Source organism: Anoplopoma fimbria, chromosome 11 (genome assembly GCF_027596085.1).
Source record: "Anoplopoma fimbria isolate UVic2021 breed Golden Eagle Sablefish chromosome 11, Afim_UVic_2022, whole genome shotgun sequence".
Taxonomy (NCBI): Eukaryota; Metazoa; Chordata; class Actinopteri; order Perciformes; family Anoplopomatidae; genus Anoplopoma; species Anoplopoma fimbria.
This window is the reverse complement of record NC_072459.1, coordinates 23,474,111-23,497,110: the sequence shown is the minus strand read 5'-3', so window position 1 is coordinate 23,497,110 and position 23,000 is coordinate 23,474,111. Positions and strand designations below refer to the sequence as shown.

The 23,000-nt window shown below is 40.5% G+C and overlaps 2 protein-coding genes across 2 annotated transcripts; both read right to left on the bottom strand.

Annotated features, from left to right (window-relative positions):
* Nucleotides 1–3,062: 3,062 nt before the first annotated feature.
* LOC129099048 (interferon-induced very large GTPase 1-like) lies at nucleotides 3,063–10,047 on the bottom strand. The gene is made up of 3 exons (XM_054608211.1): nucleotides 9,978–10,047; nucleotides 8,566–8,603; nucleotides 3,063–8,468 (listed from the first exon to the last, which is right to left on the bottom strand). Exons 2-3 carry the CDS (start codon nucleotides 8,590–8,592, stop codon nucleotides 3,630–3,632), a joined length of 4,866 nt encoding a protein of 1,621 aa, XP_054464186.1. The 5' UTR covers nucleotides 8,593–8,603; nucleotides 9,978–10,047; the 3' UTR covers nucleotides 3,063–3,629.
* Nucleotides 10,048–18,035: 7,988 nt separating this feature from the next.
* cdc42ep1b (CDC42 effector protein (Rho GTPase binding) 1b) lies at nucleotides 18,036–22,377 on the bottom strand. Its single transcript, XM_054608226.1, has 2 exons — nucleotides 21,921–22,377; nucleotides 18,036–19,163 (listed from the first exon to the last, which is right to left on the bottom strand). Exons 1-2 carry the CDS (start codon nucleotides 22,372–22,374, stop codon nucleotides 18,541–18,543), a joined length of 1,077 nt encoding a protein of 358 aa, XP_054464201.1. The 5' UTR covers nucleotides 22,375–22,377; the 3' UTR covers nucleotides 18,036–18,540.
* Nucleotides 22,378–23,000: the final 623 nt, after the last annotated feature.

Genomic DNA, 23,000 nt, shown 5'->3' with positions numbered 1-23,000 from the left:
AAATGTACCTTTATCTAAAAATGTCCTGTTTTGCACAAGAATATAAAATGATTAAATTAAATTAATCTTGTTTTTTATCTTTAAAGAGTTGAGGTATAATCCCGAGCTTTGAACATTTTCCCACAAACAGTTACACTAACTTTACATACAGTATCAGTCTATTCGTGAGAGGACAGCAGCTCAAGAAAGACAACAAATCGCCTCAAAATTTTTACCATCTGTCTTTAGACTTGGTGCTGCTTTCTGTGACCGAATTAATAAACACACAGTCAAGATAAGTGACCTGAGTTGGATTTGTGCACATAAAGTAACATTTAATAGGACAGATGTGTCACTTTTTATCACAGAATACACAAGGGTCTTTATAGTTATTACTGCTTAATCTTTATCTCCAAAGAGTGTATTTTTGGGAGTCATTTAATCTGACAGGATGCCATTTCTGTTTAGGTAGTTCTGTTTCACAAAGTTCAGTTTTTGCTCCGTCTATACGTTCTGAATAAGATCTTACTCTAAATCTTTGCTCTTGTCAAAAATTCTTTATTATTTGGTCAACTTCATTTTTCTGTATTTCAATTTCTCTATCTGTGTGTCCTTATTCATTTTTGCGATGGACTCTTTATTTCATCACTTCACATCATGGCACGTTCATCTGTATTTTCACAAGACAACAAATACTTCAAAAAGATTTAAGTTTATGACCACAATAGGTTAATGTTATTGTTGAAATCTAATACCCAGTGTTCGGATGATTTATATAAGCAATCATCTGTGGGGGTTTCATGGTGATATCTATCAGTAAAAATCTTTACGCTGTTCATCTGTGATGTCTCCCCTTAACTTCTGGGTACCTATCATATTATTAGAATATAGTATTATAATTATAAGGTATGTATGACCCACCGAACAAAACAACCTGCACGTTTGGGAGGAACTTAGAGGGAATTTCTACTGTAGTTTATATTCAACTGTACCTATTCTATTACTACTATTACAGGGTACAGCGTTACCATAACTGAGCAAATATCAGGACTTTTCAGAGAAGATGGAGAGCCTTTTGAATCACTTATCTTTTGCTATTTTATTTCAATATCACCTTGTTACCAACAAAAAAACAAACTACTATTGTTCCCTTAATTTTGGGTTAGCTACTTAAAATGACTACAGGTTACATCTGCGTGTTAACTTCAGGACAAAGGTCCAGTGACAGTGTACTGTCATGGATGCTGTCGGCTTCTGAAGACTGTCTCAGTTGTAGTTCACTTCATCAGCAAACTTCATTACTGGACGCTCGTGTATGACCTCATGGCTCAACTTACCACCTAGATGTCACTCACTTGTGTTTCAGGGTCACCATATTTACAATTCCAAACTCCTTAAAATGTTGAGAGTTGTCTCTCTGACGATTGTGTTTGACAAGCACTACAGCTCGTCAAGGTGCAAGCTTACAGTTTCTTCTGCTGTACCTTGCTCCTACATGAAACTGCACTTTTGTTTTTCTTAGGAGCTTGAGTTTCAGAACAGCTGAAAGAGAAAGGTATCATTTTGTCTGATGTTAAAAGGTAAGGTTTCAGTTTTTTAAAGACAACCCTTTAATCTATTCACAATTTAAAAAGTTACCCCTAGATGAGAAAAGTGTCGTTTCTCCCGGAAGGGAAAGGTGTGTTTGTGTTTAAAATAAAGGGAGACTGAATCAGAAATCGTAACATAATTATGTTTGACATACAATCCTTGTTCGGTAACAATTGTTTTTTAGTACTGCTACTGATTTGTCTGAACGGGTCAAACAGAGGAAGGTAAAGGGTAACAATCTCTCCTCTATCCAACCTGCTCAAAGGTACCTTACATAGTTGGGCCAAGGTCTTATAGGACCAGTGTGTAGGATTTAGTGTAATCTAGCGATGAGGTTGCAAATTGCAATCTAGTGAACACCTCTCTGCCCACCCTTCCTTTCCAAGCGTGTAGAAAAGGTTTGTGCCCCCCAATTCAAGCTGCCACTTAAAAGTAAGAAAACTAAAAGCCCTCTCTTGAGCCAGTGTTTGGTTTGTCTTTCTGGGCTACTGTAGAAACTTTGCGGTGCAACATGGTGGGCTCCAATAAAAATATGAATTTTAAACTAGCAATCACACAATTATTAATTATGATAATTTCATATTGCTACAGTCAAAGATGAAAACCCATGTTAGCTGATTTTTTGCTGTTTTCTGAGATCTAATGATACTACAAATACAAGACATGAACGCGTCCTGGTTCTATGCCTCTGCCAACCAGTCATGTTGCAGTTTACATCTCTGTCTGTTCAAAATGTCATCCCTTCCATTATTTTATCCTACTAGACATTTGTGTAAAATTGTCATATTTAGCTTATGAATTCTTGAGTTAAGGCCAAAAATGCGTTTGTGACCACCATAATGACATCAAAATCTGATCAGTTCATCCTTGAGTCCAAATTTTGACTTCCCTCTATGCGTCCCTGGGATATACAAGTTCACGAGAAAGGACAGGACGTACAGAAATATAACGCCTCTGGCCATGACTGTGGCTGGCGTGGAACCATAAAACCTTAAAACCTTTTAAAACCTTAAAAATATACACAACAGTATAAGACATAAACGCACTGTAGTCTTTGGCAGACTTAAAAGGTGTAATCTGATCAGAAACACAAAGAAACCTGGTCTTTCAGTAGATATGAAGAAGTTATTTTTATTATAACATGTTAAACCCAACAGATGTCTTCTTAATGACTTAGGTTGTTTACATCACACTTATCAGAATATGGTAGGATACAGTTTCTAACTTTCAAAATAAAAACAACAAAACTCATACTTGTGTGGATATAATAACAGATTGGTTGAAAGTAGAACGTAACACAACTTTACACTTCAAATACTGATTAATGATAAATGAATAATTATGCAAAAAACAAGTATTAGGATTTTCAGCAGTATCATGGTGTCACTCAAGGATTGAATAAAAACAACAAAACACATACTTGTCACTTTTAGGTTATACTTCACTCTGTATATACTTAATTATGTTTTGGCAGCTACAAGCACATGAGCACATGAGCATCTTAACAAAACAATTCACATAACAAGATGTCTGCCATGCAAAAAAAAAAAAAACATGCATTACTCATTTTACAGGATTTTCAGTTGCAATTTTAAGAAATCAATTATGCAGGTTAACAAAAAAATATTCCATTAGTTATTGCTAAAATGTCTCACCCTTTCACAGCTCTTTCCTCTACTTCTCTTTATGAAACCAATTTACATTTACAGAAATCCTCACAGACCAACTTTGTAGATGAGTCATTGACTTGAAATGAATATGAATATTTTAAGAACGTTTTCATGGCTCACAAAAGTCGCAACTTTACTATTGTTCTTGTGCATTCTTTTGTTTTAAGCGTTAGTTTGCATAAAGCAATCTGATTTCTATGTACAAGTCTAATCACGTGTAGTTTGTAATGATTCATTGACTGTCCACATATATTGCTCACACAACTTCCTCAGTCAACGGTTAAATAATCAAACGTCAATGAATGTTGTTTTAAAGGAATCTGATTAAAGTATAATCATGTGAAAACCAGTATCATGATTTCCAGCAGGGTTGTGGTTGTATTGGCTCACTCACATTTCATCCAAACTTTTAATAGCTTCTTCCTTAGAGTATGTGTTCCACTCGCTCGGAATTTGACCATTGTCCTGGAATTTTAATCCATAGTGATCTTCCAGTTCCTTCTCGAATCGACACACAAACCATTTCCAATATTTCAGCTTAGACTCATCGGGGGTAATTGCCCAGTTAGCATAATTTGGGCCAGCAGTTCGGTACTTTTTAAAGGGAATGCACACTTCTGAATCATAAGTAGGGTGAAAACTTCTGTCACTTGCAATACTTGTTGTGCAGAACTCAATACTCAGTTCCACGGTGTTTTTTATGTGCCATCCATTAACTGACAAAGATCGATGAAACGGCACGCTGTGGTCCTCTTCGTGATCACTTATGGTGTTGGTGCAAACAGCTGCACAGAATGGACAAGTAACCCAGCAGCAGTTACACAGTTGATCGATTAGGATTTGATCAGGCTTCATCCTGAACTCCTTGATCTTATCCAGTGAGAGCTCGCTCACTTCTTGTAGGACTAACACAAGACCTTTCTGTATCTCTTCTTTAAGAAAGTCAAAATTGTTTATGTCACTGAAGTTTTGACAACAAACTGTGTCGAAGGCAAGCTTATCTTTTAGCAAACTGCAAAATTCCTCCAGCCACATGTCTGGGTCTCCTTTTTTCCCCTGCATTTTTTCCTGCTGCTTCTCTTTGACTTTCTCTGTTGCAGTAAATAAAGCTTGACTAACAAGCTCGTTGATGTCTTCAACATTTTTCCTGAGTTTATCCTGTGCTTTCCCTCTTTGTTCTCTGAAGATGTATTTCTGTACTTCTTCTCTTATGTAAGTCTCTGCTTGATTCCTTGGTTGTCGGATGTAGTTGATAAAGCCATGAAAGTCTTCTTTCTCTGCGAGTGACCTCAACAGATGTTTCTCAAAGTGCAATCTGTTCACATTGAATGCTGGGAAATTGCACTTCATCTCTCCAGCAAGATCAATGGCAGTCTTGTTACAGACTGCCTCAACAGTGGAACTCTTTAGCTTCTCACAGATAAGTTCTCCAAGCACAACAGCAGATGAGTTTCCTTTGCAGAAGCTCCTGAAAATGTTGTAATATTGCATTTTCTTACTTTCTACATAGGACTGTGCATCATTGTTCCCTTTGAATTTCTTGTGGGACTCTGAAAGCCATCTCCCTGCTCTGTGAAATACATACAGTAAGAGATCAATCGTGAACTCCCTCTTTAGAGCATATTTCCTCTTTGATTCAAATTCTGTCACCTTTCGTTTTACATCGTAGGCAACTTCTTGCAAGTAAGTTGGACTGTAGCCTCTTGTAGCTACAGGTTTGCTCATAATTGTATTAAGGGACTGTTGTTCAACATTGTCAATGAGGGATCTGATTTGCTGCTGTTCTTCACACTGAACATGCCCCTTAAGGTAATTTCTTACTTTTGTAGTTTTGTCTGAAAGAAATCCAAAGAATCTGTTAGCAGTAGTAGAACTTTTTCTCTCTCCTCTTGTGTCACAATCCATCTCATTTTCATGAAATTGTTGGCCTGTGTGACACAGATGGTGATGCTTGGTCAGAGACACATATTGAGCGTAATCACCAACCTCTGCTATGTTTTTGTATCTGCCACTGCTTTTGGATTCATTTATGAGAGCCCATTCAATACCAAGCTCCATGAGGACAGTTGATTGATCTTCTTCATAGTTGATGTCCTTAATAGGTTTTGTATTCTCAGTTAGTTCTCTAACCAAGCCACTCCAAATAGACATGAACTGCTTTTTAAGTTCCTCTTCATCTTTTGCCTTGTCCTTTAACCGATGAGCGAGCTCTTTGCTCTTTTGTAGCAGCTTGCTCTCAAACTCTGTCGTCTTATTATCAAGCTTTTTACAAGCTTTTTTCTGCTGGATGACTTCATCAAGTTTTCTTTTAACTCCTGTCACTTGTTCATCATGAAATTCTTTGATTTTGCTTTCAAATCTGCCTCGCCACTGAACCAACATTTCTTTGTCTCGGTCATCATCAAAGTATGTTGTCACTGCTTTTTTGATCTCATCATAGGTTTTGTTCGATTCTTGATTAAGGTGATTGAGCTCGACCGTGTCAAGATTTCCATTTTCAATTTTGGTATAAAGCCCGTTCTCAATGGTCAACATGTTGCTCCTCAGGGTCCAGGTCCAGTTCCCATACTGGACCTCAAGTTTTCTGTACACTGCAATTTCAAGTGTGTTTTTGAAACTAAAAACAAAGTGTTCATTCATCAGGGCATTCCACAGGTCCTGAATCTTGATTTTGAACTGCGAGAGAGGAATCCCCTCACACTCTGAAGCTTTTGACAGGATGATTTTCTTCAGCTCTTGGACACTCTGACTATAACCTGGATTTGGAGGAGCCATAGGTGGACTTCCCTCCCAAAGCTGGGCAAAGTATTTCACATCTTTCTGCACATCAAATGAAATTACGTCACTGAAGCACTTGGCATCACAAACCTCCTCTTTGGCTGCTAGCTGGGCCATATTGTCCAGTTTGTCTTGCAGTCGTCTTTTTCCATCCATGTTTTTCTCTGCAGCAGCAAGATCCGTGACATTTTGGTGAACAAACACACAACTTGGAGAAAGTTTAATTTTCTTCATCCTCATGAAAGCCTGAACAACAATCTGCAGAGCATCTTGCATCTCAGATGGATTCTCTCCGTAGATGTTGATCACTGTCATGTGTCCCAGACCAATAACAAATGTGGCCAGTTCATTGTCGTGATGAAGAGTGGTGTTACCTTCCAACTCATTAGCACGCAATCCTTCAGTGTCCACCACTAGCAAGTAGTCAAACTGAAAGTCTTTCTTGATCTCGTCTGATACTTCGACAAGCTGCATGAAGGCACCCTTGGTGCACCTGCCAGCACTCACTGCAAACTGTAGCCCAAACATGGCATTCAGCATTGTTGATTTTCCACTGCTTTGTACGCCTAACACTGACAAAACAAAGACTCTCTTGTCACCCAGTTTCTTGATGACTTCATCTAAAAGTCCAGATATCCATGTTAAAGGTACATGACCTGCATCCCCATCCATCAGCTCCATTGGTTTTCCTGAAATCATCAGCTCTGCAGCCAGCTCAGGGTATTTAGACCAGTCAGTCGGTCCCATTGTGGTTGGTCTCTGCAGAGATGCATGCGCTTCATAGATCTGTCCCATTTCTCTGAAGATGTGCTCCAAGCCAAAAGTAGCTGATTGTAGTTTTGCTGATATTTCATCAAGCTCAGTTTGCTTTCTTTTGTGTAGATCAGATTTGTCATGCTTCTTCTTCAAGTCCAAGACCTCAGCCCACTTTTTAAAGTAGGCTTGGAGAATTGAAGAGAGATCGTCTGTGGAGAGAGCATCTATTAAGATCTGAGTCCATTTCAAGAAATACTCTCTGTCTGTTGCTGACAAAGATGAAAGGCTTTCAATGAACAACTTAATTGGGTTACTACAGGAAAGAGTCAATTGATTTTGTCGTATTTCCATCAGTTTCTGTTGCTTTTTACATTTCTCATACTCAATGTTTCCTTTGAGATGATACAGTTCTTTGTTGACTTTGCACCATTCATGCCACAGTTTTCCTTGACAAGGGAGATATGTATCTTTGATCTTTGAAACATCCAACCCTTGAAGCAGGTCCACAATTTCCATTGCAGCAGATTTGCCTTTTTGGCAAACTTTGTCGTTTTCATCCACTTTGATTCCATGAACTTCAGCCATGGATTCCAGTTGGAAGGATTCATGTGGTCCAGACAAAATATTTACAATGATTTTTTTCAGTTCTTCAGAGACATCTGACTGGCTTCTGTCCTTTAAACCCATTTTGTACTTTCCCTTTTTCACCTGGACAGCACCACCATCGTTCTCAGCAATGAGAACAATGACAGGCTTTGGAGACTTGTAAAGGGCTGAGATAACTGCACTGTTTTTGTCACCTTGTTCAAGAGTTGGTACAAGTACAACATTGACTGAAGATTTGTCAGTCAGAATGTCACGCTGATTTACAATTGACAGAGCATCACCATGAAGATTACAGAAGGCAATGCATTCAGTGAAGGCATCACTGGGGTTTCCAGCAGGGAAGTACCAGGCAATCTCTGCCACACCATCCATCAGATGGCGAGTCTTGGTACTACCTTTGGAGTTTTTGTGGAAGAAGGTTTCGTGGCGATCGTTGATCAAAGTGTTTACCAGCTGAGATTTAGACGGAGATGGTGAACCCAGGCGGATAAATGACACCATGGGTGTCTCAGCTTTGCAGATGGGCATATTCTTCATGGTGACAATGTTTGAATCATCTTTCATTTCAGTTATGTTCCATGTTTTTCTTATTTGTCTGAATGTCCACAGAGGACAGACAATATCCATTGTTACTGGGTCAGGAACAAGCAAAGGTAAGGCGTACTGACATTGTGATAGCTTTGTAACCATGTTCTGCTTAAAAAAGCTGTCTGAGCAGTGATATACTGCCATTTGAACATCCATTGGATGAATGTGAGTCTTGAGTTTTGATTGATCAAAGTCTACATTGGTGGTGTAAAGAGCAGAGTCATCGTCATCTGTGTCATCACTGGCACTGTCTTCAACAGGGTTTGAGTGGCTAACCTCGAGACTGTCTTGTCTTACAGGAATATATCTGGCTCTGTGGTCTAACATCATCAACCTCTGAAGAAAAGTATGTGCTACATCTTTCTCAGATGTGTCCTGCTCCTGTTTCACAGGTGGACCTACTTTGAGAAAATCTGCTGGTGAAAATTTCTGTTGCTGTTTGCCTTGAAGATGAAGTCTGCCAAGCAGTGTTTTCATCGCTTCAGAAATCTTCACTGACAGCTGTAAAATAAGTAAATAAACATAATGTATGTAGAAAATGATAATGTCATACAACGTAAAGTAAATAGTGCTAAAAATTTAAATTGGAGTTTCTTACCTTATCTTTGTTCACACTCATATCCATATCTAAGGTACCTGCAGGACAACAATAAACCAGATAAACAAACTCATTGTTCTTATGTTCTTTGCTTAATTTTTTTATGTTGTTCTATCTTCCACTGTTTGGTGTCATTGTACAATCAATTAAAAAAATAATTTCACTAGCAAGGACCACATCATCAAAAAGATTTGTCTTAAAGATGGGTTAAAGAAAAACACAATTGATGCAAGACTTGAACTGCTTGTAGCTCGTCTGTTTTGACGAAAGCTTTGTTGGGAAGCTTCAAAGGTTTTCACTACAGCACCTGGGCACGATTAATCCCAAAAGATCCCCAGTTACTTGAGACTAGATTAGGCGGGGTAGAGATATTTAAAATCTGAGCGAAGATACGCTGAGGGGGACCAGTGGCCCATGATTTCTTTTGAGTGTTCTGAGATGCCTTTAATTGGCGACCATTGTTAGTGGCTTCAATGCTGAAGGTGTGACAGAAGTAAAGGGCGGGAGAAAAATGCCAGGCAAGGAGATAAAGGGGCATGATGATGACACCGCAATTGAGTAGCCACTTGCCAGACTCTAAGGTGAAAAGAATTAGTAATGGAGTGCCAGATTAGGCTGTGCATTAAATCATAAAAGGACAGGGCAGTAGGGGTCCTTTGTTGATTTGATCAACGACTGTAGTAGGTACGACTATTAAAGGGAAGATTTTGAAGAGCGAGGAGGAACCGAATTAGCATTTGCTTGCAAGAGTTATATTTGCAAATTGTCTGTAATAAATTCCATATTTCTAAAGATGACTTTATCAGGCTTGCATTGATACCCTTCAGGCCGGAAAAAAAACTTAACGTTTTACTATAATACCTCGGAGAAAATATTAAAATAATCTAAAAATATAGTTATTTTTTTATGTGGTGGGATTTTGGTTCTACTGTGCGATTAGAGACTTGACATTTGCAGGATGATGCTTATAATGTGTATACGGTTCTCAAACCATAATTAATTAATCTTACACGATGGGTTGTATAAAGACACTCAAAACCATTTAGATAAAGCTAAAAAAGGAACACTTGGTTTTCATAATGGATCAGGTCTCATTAACCTTTCAAATATTGTAAGCAAACCTTGTAACCACCCTGTTCAGCAGGATTGATGACCAGATAGGCATTAAAGAGTTGTTCCCCAGAATTGCTTATTTTTATTAATTTAACAGGAAAATTAAGAATTTGATTTAAAACCTATTAGTGTGTGTAATTTCTGACCATGAATCTAACACACTCTTGCGCTGAAATATCTACATGCTTTCAAAGATTTAAAATCAAAAGCGTTGATGTATTAATAATTGAAATGATGTCCGCATAATCTTTATGATGCAGTGTAGCTGTAATCTGTAAATGCCAATATTAAAACCTTACTTGTTTGATTTTGCTGAAACACTGATGTATTGATCCTTTCTTCTTTGTGGGATTCGTGGTCCAGATGTTCTTCCTGCCCTTTATTGTCATCACACGTCAGACCACTGTAGCAGTGTTGCGCATTTTCAGACACCATGGCGTCTATTTTTTCCAGCAGAGCCATTATCTCTCTTTCCTCCATCATACTTCTTTTACATGTGTGGTATCTTTTTTCAACAAAACTGCTGTTGGCTTTAAGGTCTGTCAGTGCACTTTCACATTTTTCATCTGACTCATGAGTCACAACTGTCATTACATAGGCCATTAAACTTTTCCCAAAAGCTCTTTCCAACCACTGCACCCCTGAATTGTAATGGCTGTTATGCAGGCCATTTGGTAACAGTAAGAGAAAGGCACAATTATCCTGATTTAATGGGGATTTATCAATGTCTTTTAGACCAAGCATGTTAATGACAGAGATATGCCGACCACACAAATCATACAGTTTGGTTGAAAACTGTTCCACATCTGTTTGCTCGTCATGGTCAATTAAGAGGTTTTTTGATCCAATCTCAATGGAATTTGTTTCACCAATTAACACTAGTGTGAGATCAGGCATCACTGAAACAAAATAAACACAGAGTAACATCACTATGTAACACTGCAGTAATCGCTGAAACTGCATTGTCAAAAGTTATACAGTTTGCAGAAATGCAATGACAGAATAAAAGGTAATAAACTAATTATCATATTAACATGATTCATTTTATTATTTCCTCACAGCTTTTGAAACTCAACTGTATGATATAATCTATACAATCTATGTAACTATACAATCAAATCTTGTTCCAAATATTACCTCTCTTATTGGCTGCAGATGGTACAGACTTTCCTCCTCCTGCTGCCTTATTATAGTTGTCTTCCTCCATCTTATCTGCTCTTCATCTTTACAGAGTCCTGCTGTAGGCCTATGAAAAAGTAATTGAGACAAGTAAACCATAAACCATTCCCGCAAACGCACATCACCATTAGAGGTGATTGAGCAAACTATTTGAGAAGATAAAAGCTAAATCACAGATAAAATTGTCTACAGCAACTTATAAGTAAAATGTCTTTATGTATAAACACAAATTTCAGGCACCAGGTGACAAGATATAATGGAAAATAAAGCATAAGGCTCTCAAGCAATCGGTACTGCTTTCAAATGTGTTCTCTCCTGTACAGTAGATCAACTTTTTCTCATTTAATGATATCCCAGCTGAGTCAACATACACATTCTCTTTTGTGTCCTTTGTTTGGGGAAGGAACCTCTTTAAAAAGGTAGCCTAGCCTACATGTGGCAACTATTCACGTAAATGATAAATTCATACATTTTAATTTATCCATAAACCCCTCGACTTTAATAGCCCATTTAGGCTTTGTGATGAAGCTGGATTTCTGCTCATTCAAAAAAATATATGTGGTCTCAGATTTTGAGAATAAAGTCAGAATATTTTGAGAAAAAAGTTGTAATACTACGAAGTTAAAGTCATGGCATTTCAGACAGATGAGGGCGGTCGTAGGAGTCTTATCCTGCCTGTTTGCCTGCTGTGTGTTCCGCTTTGAATAAAGCTCTTAAACGTCTCCCGGTCGTACTGCATTTGGGTCCACACCACACCCGTGACAGTACGATCTGGCCAAGACATGGATCCAGCATATGACACCTCGCCACAGGCCCGGTTCTTGTCCATCGAAGAGGCTAACCATAACTATTTAAATAAAATAAATAAAAAAATAAAATAAATAAAATCAAGTGATATTGGTAAAATATAGTAAACAAATATAAGATAAAATACCAAGACCAAATGAAAATGAAACAATAAAACGATGACATCACATAAAAGCCAATCTGTAAAAATGTGTTTTAAGAAGTGATTTAAAAGAGATTACTGATTCTGCAAGCCTTATCTCCTTCGGCAGGTCATTCCAAAGCCGAGGGGCCCTTATGGCAAAAGCACGGTCGCCTTTGGTTTTTAGTCTTGACTTTGGAACAGCCAGAAGGGCCCCACCTGAGGATCTAAGGCTGCGAGCTGGCTCATACGGGGTCAACATTTCTCCTATGTATGTCGGGGCCAGACCCAGACGTGCTTAAATAAAATTGGACCTAAAATAGAACCTTGCGGTACACCACAGGTAATGTTAGAAGTAGAAGATGAGTAATTACCTATGGTGACCGAGTGGGTTCTGTCAGTGAGGTAAGAATAAAACCAACTAAGTGCAGAGTCCTTGATGCCAACCCAGCTCTTAAGACGGCTGATCTACCGTGTCAAAGGCTGCACTTAGGTCCAAAAGGATTAAAATCGAGCTCTCCCCCCTGTCAGCTTCTAAAAGGAGGTCATTGGACACCTTGAGGAGGGCCGTTTCTGTACTGTGTAAAGCTCTAAAACCTGACTGAAACTTCTCAAACGCATCATTAAGACACATAAAAGCTAGAAGTTGGGTTGAAACAACTTTCTCTAAAACTTTTGATAAAAACGGAAATTTAGAAATAGGCCTGAAATTGTTAAGAACCGAGGGATCAAGATTCGGTTTCTTTAAAAGTGGTTGGACCTCAGCATGTTTAAGACTGGATGGAATAGTTCCTGTTGCTAACGAGCTATTAATAATCAATAAAATACTGGGCCCGACTGTGAGAAATTTAGTCGGTATAAAATCAAGGCTGCACGTGGTTGATTTCATATGGGATATGGTTTCTGCTAAAGAGGAAAGCGATACAGGATTAAAACTGCTAAAATAACTTAGAATATCCCTACTAACATGTAAAACACGGTCTGGGGGACAAATTTGTTGCCTAATGTCCTGTACTCTGTTTGCAAAGAAACTTAAAAACTGCTCACACAGCTCTTGTGAGGCATCAGTGAAATGACAGGGGGAGGGGGTGACCATTGAGTCAATTATTTTGAATAAAAGTCTTGGATTTGAGTGGTTTGCTGTAATTAAATTAGAGAAGAAGGAAGTTCTTGCTTCTTTAACTCTTTAAGTCTTTGGTGACCTCGTTTAGCCATGGCTGGGGTGTTGTATTCGACCTTTTGGTTTTCATGGGGGCAACAGAGTCCAGGAGAGTTAAAAACTCGGCAGCGGACAGGAGAGCTGTCCGTAACTGTTAGAGGATGTAGTAAAACCACATTAAATAAATGGCTGGTTTTGGAGTGGAGCTATGGGCCGGGGCCTTGGGCCTGGCTCCAGTGCGAATCCCTGGATCCTCTGGCGGTGACAGCGATGAAGTGGCGTCCAAGTCCAGTGCAGCAGTGGAGCTTGCTGCATCTGCTCCCAGCTCAGGTTCGGAGCCCCACCTTCAACCCCCCGACAAGGTGTCCTGGTTTTCCCAAATGAAAATATGGTCACCCTAGACAGCGATGAAGTGGCGTCCAAGTCCAGTGCAAGTGGAGCTTGCTGCATCTGCTCCCAGCTCAGGTTCGGAGGACTGGCTATACTCTTCGGCGGCAGGGCCCTCGGTAGCGGTAGACTGCCGGTGTGCAGAGAGGCCAGCCAGGGTAGAGTAGCCGCAGAGTCCGAGACCAGCTGAGACACTACGGAGGTTGACGGTCGGGTTGCCTGGACAGCAAGACTGGAGGATTGCATATATGAAATATGCTTTGCCTTGGCAGCCGCTACGGATACGAAGCTGTCGATCAGATGATCTCTTTTTCGGAATTGAGACTCCAGGCGGCGGATATCGTCCGATAATCAAGGATGAACTTATCTCCTTCGAGCTGCCCACCTCTTTGGACGGTCTGATCGAGGTGACCTCTCGACTGGACCGCCGCATCCAGGCCCGGCGGCTGGTGAGACGCCAGGGTCGTTCCAGCCACGGTTCATTCCCCGGCTTCATGCACGCCACAAACCCGCATCATCCGCCGACCATTCCGCCTCATCAGGAGACCGAACCCATGCAAGTGGGACGCACCAGACTCTCAACCGAGGAGCGTGACCGGCGCCGCAGGCACAACCTGTGCATGTACTGGGGTCAGGCTGGCCATTTTGTTCCGAACTGTCCGGTAAAAGCCCAGGCTCGCCAGTAGTTAAGGAGATGCTGGTGAGCCGAGCCGTTTCCCGACCCTCCTTCTGCCAGAGGCCCCTTTTCTACTCCAAGTTACTCCTACCCGGGGGTTCCCAGACTATCTACACCTTCCTGGACTCCGGAGCGGATGCGTCCATCATGGACGAGGGACTCGCTCTACAGCTGGGGATCGACCGGATACCTCTTCCTCGCTCGGTTCCTGCCAGTGCCCTCGACGGTCATCTCCTGGGGACCGTCACGCATCAAACCGTCCCAGTCCACATGCTTCTGTCCGGCAACCATCATGAGACCATCTCCTTCCACATCCTGCAGTCTCCCCGGATTCCACTCATCCTGGGGTATCCATGGTTACGTCGACACAACCCCCAAATTGACTGGGCTACGGGGGCTTTCCGAGGCTGGAGCTCTTCCTGCCACCTTGTTTGCCTGAAGCAAGCCGCCGCACCTCAAGTTCCTGCAGCCGTCAACTCCACGCCTGAACTACCGACCGAGTACCACAACTTCAAGGAGGCATTTAACAAATCCAAAGCTATGTCCCTGCCTCCTCACCGTCCATATGACTGCGCCATTGACCTCCATCCTGGCACTTTTCCTCCCAAGGGTGGTCTATTCTCCCTGTCCACACCTGAAAGGGAGGTGACGGATAAATATATAATTGACTCTCTCGCAGCTGGACTCATACGCCCCTCATCATCTCCTGCAGGGGCAGGGTTCTTCTTCGTGGGGGAGAAGGACAAGACCCTCAGACCATGCATAGACTATATATATATATATATATATATATATATGTAGCGGAGTAATTGATTCCACTTGCCATCACTGGCCATCAGTTTCTCACTGGGGGTGGTACGAGTGCCCTCTGCTGGGCCCCTGCAGCCTTGAGCGGTGCGCCCGTACGCTGTCTTCCAGGAGCTGTGAGGAAACACTGTTCCCGTGTCTGCTGTACGCTGTTCCCGTGTCTGCTGTACGCTGTTCCCATGAATAAACGGCTGGTTGGAGCCAAAACGGAATGTGTGTGCCAGAATAAATTACACAACGCAGAGAGAGAGTTCTAGACCGCTACATACACACACACATATACATATAAATATATATAATAAATATATATATATATATAGATAGTTTCCATTGGCTGTCATGTATGAAAAAAAATCTATTTCTATCTCAATCTTAGCATACACACAAAAACACAAACACATACTTTTCTGCATTCAGGTGAATTTTTTTATGCACCAGAATGTAAAGGAAACGACAAAATATAATGGAATGTAATGCAGCTATGGCTCCCAATCATTCTGGATTGCCTTCAGGTATTTATGTTATCAAACCTACATAGGCATAACTAACTTCATCCTCTTCTAAAATTGTCTTAAATTTGAGAAAGTAACCTCTTTGGATGTGTATGTGTCACCAATTCATAACAATGGTACATTAAATCATTTTAATGACATGTGCTTCATTTAGATTTCTGCTCGTTTAAAACTTTCTGCACATTCCTAACATCCCACACAGCTGTGGATTACTCATTGCTCTGCTGTTACAGTGAGAATAGAATGAGACCTGCTCATTCCTGAGGGTGGCAAGCCTTCTCATCAGATATACATCTCACCATCGTGTGGTAACACCAAGTGTTAACTTTTGCACCTCCGAATAAGTGCATCTCAAAGCTGTTCCCTGAGAAGACGAGAAAAAAAACAATATGAAACTGAAGTTGTTTGAAAAGCTCAATATTTGTTATATAAAGCGTACATGCTCAGATTTGACACATAAAAACATGATTAAGTTTTATACACACCGTTTGGTCTGTGTCTCCCTTCCGACGAAATGTGGGTTTGCAGGAAAACGTGTCGTCACCGACCTTTATATAGAGAGATCGGAACCGAAAGTGTTGAATTCTAGGTCTGCCCCTCACAAACCCATCCCTTCTGTTCCTAACAGTAAGGGAGCTCTGTTTCTCCTAAACCATGTGACTTAGAGGAAAAAGAAGATAGTCATTGAAGGTCACATTATATAAGCATTGCCCAACCCGCGCTGTTGACGCTGCAGAGCAACAGCTGCAACAGGTTTTTTTAAATTTATTATTAAAATATGCCATCTCCCAGGAGATCACAAGATATTTAACACATATAAGAAGAGGTTAGTCCAGAGGAGGACTGAGCCACTGATCCAGTCTTGAAGTTTTCGGTTTTGATTTAAACAGTTCCAGTTGACAGTTTTAAAGTAAAGCTTAAGACTGAAAGCTTGAGGCTTGATCATTTACTTTGCTCTCCTTTGGAAAGACCTTTGCTCTTAAGAAACTAAATTCTGCAACGGTGCAGTAAATGCACAACAGTAAGTGGCATCGTTAGTATTTAAGGCTCTTTTGATAACATTCAGCCACTTGCCAGTTGCCAGTTCTGTCGAGCATGCATTTAGATGTAGGCAGCTATGTTGGGTCCGGGGGTTGGCAGGATTTAAACAGAAATTTGAAGAGAGAGATTAAAATACACTCCATATAGATTTTTGGTAGATTATGTTATTTATGACTGATGCTGATAGGTGGATGTGTTTTTTGGCTTTCTTGCCCATGTGTCATCCAGGATGGGAAAATTGAAGGGGTTAGAAAAGAACCAATGACAAGGGAGGGGAGACTTTAAGGACTGGAGGGACAAAGACCAGCTCTGGCAGTTGATGACTGCTATAATGTCATTGAAAGACTATGGTATTATACACTGTATGTATGCTGCAAATTTCCCCGCTGTGGGACGACTTATTTTACCTCATCTTGCGTAAGATAACTTTATATTCAGTATCACAGATGTATTTGGGTTTGCATAAAGATGTAGAATGTATATATTTGATCTGCCCTCAAGCGTCAACAAAATACAAATGTGAGCACAAAAACAGTAACACTGAAAAAAGCTTGACTTCTAGTAAAAGGCCCCTTTGTAGCCTTGCACTTGCCTGACCCAGATTATCTGCCCAGGCTTGATGTTAACCATGACAAACATGCTTACATTTCCCCTTGGAAAGACTTAAAGTGGTGCTTGCCTCCATGAAAGGCAATATTTGTGAGTAAAATGACTTGATTGCATTGGAACATGCTTGGAAACTACTTTAGTCATCAAGAACTGGAAGATTCATGAAACTGGACTTAGAAGGGAAATAATATTCGACTGATTGGAATTTTAGAGTTTCCTTGCCCAATAGACTTTGTCACACAGTTAGAGAGACATGTTGAAGCTGGATGAGACATTTTCACTTGGCTAAACACCGTTCCCGTTTGAAAAAATGGGTCACTCACACTGCTGTGGTCTAAATGGCAGCTTGTTAGCCACGCTCTCCTCCACCCCATTCACCCCCAGTTAGTATCTTAACCCCAATAGGACCTTCTTATGAGCTCATCAGAAGTCATGCTCCACATCACATAAATCCAGATCTTTAGCCATTGCTCTTTAACCCTTCACAGCCACCTGTGTCTAGATTTTCTGGGGTATGAACCTTTACAGCTCCGGAAAAAGCCCATTAAAATAATGTTGTCATGATAGTATGTAATTGCCATCGTGACATGCCGTTAAAATGAAGAATTGCTCGTACCTGTGTTCTTATGCTGATCATTTAACTTTGAAAAAAAATGGTGCTGTCCATGGTCTCATGGACTGTCTATTTACACAATTTAACAACTGTTGGGGGTCTTTGATGTGGGTTTCGAAAGGTTGTTTATAAAAAAGCAGAAATTTCAAATCAGGCATTTTATTGCATCAGCTATAGTATTTAAGAACCAATTAAATTGATATAAGCTTGATAAGAAATCGTATAGCCTACATGTTACAGGTGTAGTGATCACTTTTACTAAAGAGGAACATCAGCTGTAATTTACAACTATCTTAGTTTTTATAACTCCACTATTCCCGAGTTCAGTATATTCATTGACAATGTACAGAAGATTTATTGTGGTAGTTATAAAACAGTCTTCAGTCATACATCTTTATTTATGTATAATACATTTTAATATGGATAATCATGATTATGTAGTGAGTGGTTATGTACAGTGCAAAAAAAAAGAAAGAAATACATTCAAAATTCATTGATCTCCAGTATAATCAGTCAGCTGTTCTGAGTATAATAATAATATGCAGGTGGGACAAACTTAAGTCACTTTTAAATCCTTGTTACTGATACAATTTAAAAAGTAATTATTAATAGTTTGTGTTAAAAATAATCCATTTTGTGATATCAATCTCAATCAGTGACTTGTATTTTTAGATTAGTTGAAATAATCTATAAAAGCATGGCAGCAACATAATGCAGAGAGAGGGTAAGGTCCAGGGTCAACATCAGCATCAGTACCATGATCTGGTTTCTGTCCTCCATGTAGATGCATGTGAGAAAAGGAAAAATGTTTCTATGAAGGAACAGAACAGAATACCAGACACCATTCAGCCTCTTTGACTCGGAGTGAACCTAAAACTCAGTTCCCTGGAGGGTTCCTATAGTTTATTGGATCAATAAAGTCACAGCACTTTTCAGAGATAGTCTCTCCATCTAGACTTTGATCTCTTCCTCCTCTTCAGAAAAGGCATGCGGTGTTTTGCGGCTTTGGGAAAATGCAGGAGAGGTGGTGTCATTGCTCACCCTGGTGTCCTTTGTGAAGGACCCTCCCCCATAATGACGAGACAGCACGTCAGCTGCCCTCTGGAACCTTTCTGCCTCAATTGCAGGCTCGGCTCTCTGAGGAGACCCAGTGCACTCGTCTGGTATTCTCGGTGACCTCCTCTCCTCCTCTTGCTCTGTCCAGTTCCTGCTACAAGAACGCCCCTCGTTCTTGCTGAATGACCCGCTGCCCATGGAGGGGTTTGGTGAAGTCGCCCCAGGGGTCTGCACAGGCGTTTCTGTTAGAGAGCTGTCATCCTCTTCATCCTCTTCCTCTTTCTCACCTGCTGCCTGGCAGTTATATGACATGTGAAGGCAGCTGGGGTTGTCAATCAAGCTCAGTACCTCAGTCATAAGGGATGGGCCAAGGTCTACAGTGAACGAGGTGAGGGAGTCTGAGCGTGTCAGTGTGATGCCACTGCTGTCTGGTAGAGATCCTTTCCGGACGTCTCCATCTTGAAACTGTCTGTCAAGGCGAGAGAGGCGGGGCAGAGTGACAAATCCAGACTGCAGACCTGCAAACAGTCAGAAGAAGAAAACACACTGAAGTCACTAAAATGATCTCAACTAAAAACAAAACACACAGAAAACATCTTGAAAACTTTCTTAACCTTGAGCAAAAAAATCGTGTAACTTTGCAAATTATTTGATGCAATCTAAAACTGAATTGACATTTTTTAAAACACAAATACCTTTGAGTTGGAAATCAGATAATGAAGACTCTATGGGCACATAGAGATTTGCCTTGAGGTTTAAGCTACATTCAGAATAATTTTATCTGTGTAAATCTAAAAAGTCCCCAAATCCCAAAAAACTCAACATACTGTGTCTGTGTGAGTGTTATTACGCCAAAACTGTTTATTGGGCAGCTCCAGGTGGGAAGACTGTTAAAAGGAGGTATTCTTTCAAACTGAAAAGAATGGAAAATCTACAACCTTCACTCATGTTTGGAACTGCATTTTCGCAAATTTGACCGTTACTGCAAATATCACACTTTCCTTTTGAACATACTGAATCGTATCATTTTTGAGCAGAGACATAATACATTCAAAAAAGGAAACTAATCAAGAGGAAATTAACTAAGTACACACAGTTAAATAGAACTATGTCCAGGGATTAAATCCTTTCACCACAGGGTGGCAGTATTTGACAACCCAGTAACTCAATGCTGAAACTTCCCTGCAAGGACAGAGTTTCTGTCTCCTTGCCAGACTAAATGTAACAGAGAGTAGAAAACAGGAGGACCTGTAAGCGAGGTATGGTGCCACTGAAAAGAGCGGAAAGGGAGAAGAACAAGAGGGACAGAGAAACGAATGTGAAGTAACTGGAATCTTGTCATGATGTTTCACGATGGGAGTCCATTTAAGACCCTGATGAAGGCCTAAAGCTGTAACATGTATGATAATAAAGTTGTTCTATATACTAAGTGTTGCTGGAGCTGTTGCCAAAAAGTAAAAATGATTGAAATGAAATGGTCACAAATGTGTTTTTACATTAACTACAAATGAAAAATAAGAATGACAAATGTGTGCGATTTGTGCATCATTTTAGGTACAAATGTGTATTTCAATCTATACACAAATGCCAAATGAACCCATGTACAATACATATACTTACTTTAATTTACAAATTTTCTTTGCAGCATCATGGTCTAAATTAAAGCTTTTCCTCTAATTTATACCCAATAGGTATACAGTATACCTTCCTTTGGAATACTCCTATTTGATTTTTCAATATTGATGAACTTTATTTTCAAGAAATAAAGAGCAGTGGATAATGACAAAATATGTGACAAACAACTGAGTGAATACAAAAAGATGGATGGAAATAATGATATGCAGGCAAACTGAGAAACGCTGATGACAAAAAGCACTCATCATCCTTCAGTTCACTGACTCTATGCCAGCTCCACATCACTCAGTTTGGGCAAATTCCTTATGAATTGGGTAAGTAATCTGGAGACAGAAGAGGGGATTTCCAGTCCAGGCTCTGAACACTGCTGCCTGATAAGCTTTGATTGGTTAGCAGATATAATGAATGGTGTGTTTATTCTGAGGCAGTGACACATGCACACAGAGACGACAGGTAAATGCCCACCAAGTATCTTTCCTTCTCCTAAACCAGCTGTGTGTGTTTTTGTGTTTATAGACCTAATTGTGTACAGGTGTTGCCTTGGTGATTCCAGATGACTCAGAAGAAGGCTGCATGTTTTCTGGTTGTCTTGAAAGAATGTGGGAGTGATGTTGAAAGGAGGGCAACCTCGCTCTCTCAGTTGGTGTGTTCACTGACATTTATAGTCCTGTTTGGACCAAGTCAGCTTAGCAGCTCTTTATGCTGTTTAGTCTGCTGGAGAGTGAAGAGTGAGAACTGAAACTGTAATGATGTATACACCACCATTTCCCCCCTAATTCATGGTAACTAATGAAGTGCTGGTCTACCATTCAGCTGCAGCCCATCGGTCATTGATCATTCAGACACAAATGCTCCATACGTGAGAGTGGTGTTCTGAGCTTCTTACTAATGATTATGATCTTACCAAATCTCATCTCTTTTTTTGCATAAAAAAAAATAACTTTTACATTAACATCCAGAAACCACTTGTTTGAATTGTTTCTCTGAAGCTTTTTATCTCGTTTGCAAATTCTACATATATAAGTGAGTTCAAATGTCGGTTTTGATCCCAAAAACAAATTGAGGAAAAACTGGACCTAACTTACACATTTGTTTTGTTCCATCTCCCTCCTGTCAATACTAATCATTGATATATACAGTCTTTAGCTGTTTCAAAGGAATTTTGTCTCATGCGATCTTGGTGTTAACACTTTGCTAGTAAATTATACTATAGAGTCAGTCTTGGTTTAGCTATATGCTCTTTATGATAATACAAGACAGATTTTGTATGCTGTCAAATTAAAAATTGTGTCCACACAAAAAAACTATCACAGAACCCTTTTACCTCATACTTAATTATTGGCACACACACACACACACACACACACACACACACACACACACACACACACACACACACACACACACACACACACACACACACACACACACACACACACACACACACACTGTGACACTCATAACACCATGGCCTATTGTCTACTTAATAAACCATTATACTTGAGTATGGTCCCTCTTTGCTTCACTTTCTGAGACCATTACTTTTTTCTAAACTCTCTTTTAGTGAAAATGATCTTGCTGCTCAAAGGCTTCCCGTAAACCTTGTCTCATGCAGGAAGGGATTATCTATAATATCTCACCATATGTGCAGAGTGAGTCATCTGTTGAGCTGATGGAGCTGGAGAATAGCACCCTCTGTAGGCCTCCATTAGGGGAGTCCACGTTCAGCTGGGGCAGGGAGATGGCATTCTTGATGATGGGCGAGACGTCTGGTGGTTGGGACGACAGGTCACGGGAGCCCCCCCGCGGTCTTGGCACAGAGGTTTTCCGCACATGCCGAAAGGTGCGTGTGAAAAACCCTGTTGTCCTGGAGCTGTTTGCCGAGTCCGGACTGCCTGGCTCCCTGACGCCCCCGTAGTTGCTTAGGAAGGAAGTGTCCCCAAACACTTCCCCGCCACGGCCAACGTGCATAGTATGTCGGAAGTCGCCCAGCGGCGGACTGATCATGTCCACAGAGAGTTCACTCTTGAAACGGCGTTTCCCCTGAGAGCCAGACACAAGGCCTTTAATCCCTGGCAGTTTTCCCAGACTCATGGTGGCAGAAAGTTGTGTAATTTCCCTTTACTTTGATTGAGAGTGTCTGAGCTCTGACCACATGTCAGTGAAGTTTAAGTTTCAGTTCAGAGTCCACTGTAAAACCAGAAAGGGAAAAAAGAAATTAAATGTGAGGACAGTGAGACCAGAAAACACAAATATGTGGTTGCTCAGTCGGCAGAGAATGTGTGTATAATCCATTCTCCACACGGCCAGAGCCAACTATTCATCCACTGAGGGCCTACGGTTTCCCTTTCGGATCGACAATGAACGATGCCAGTCTCTCTCCCTCTTAAGCACAGCTAGTACTGCACATGGCCAAACCCTCACCTCACTTCAACTGCACAGCAGATGACAAAATAACACAGAAGATGAATGACAAGACCAAAGTTTGTTTCCTCTGGTTACCACAGTTCATGTGGTTGGAGAATTTGGGACTGGCTGGCCTCTTCTTCAGATTTGGTTTAGCGATGACAGTTAAGAAACACAGAATCCAGCCACAACTGCAAATAAATGGAGACGTGATTTCAGCCAAACATCTCAGCTGGTTTGTGAGATAATAGTAATGAAATAGACTGATGTTGTACACTGTGTCCACTTCATTTTATGTCTTTTAGGATTTGGAG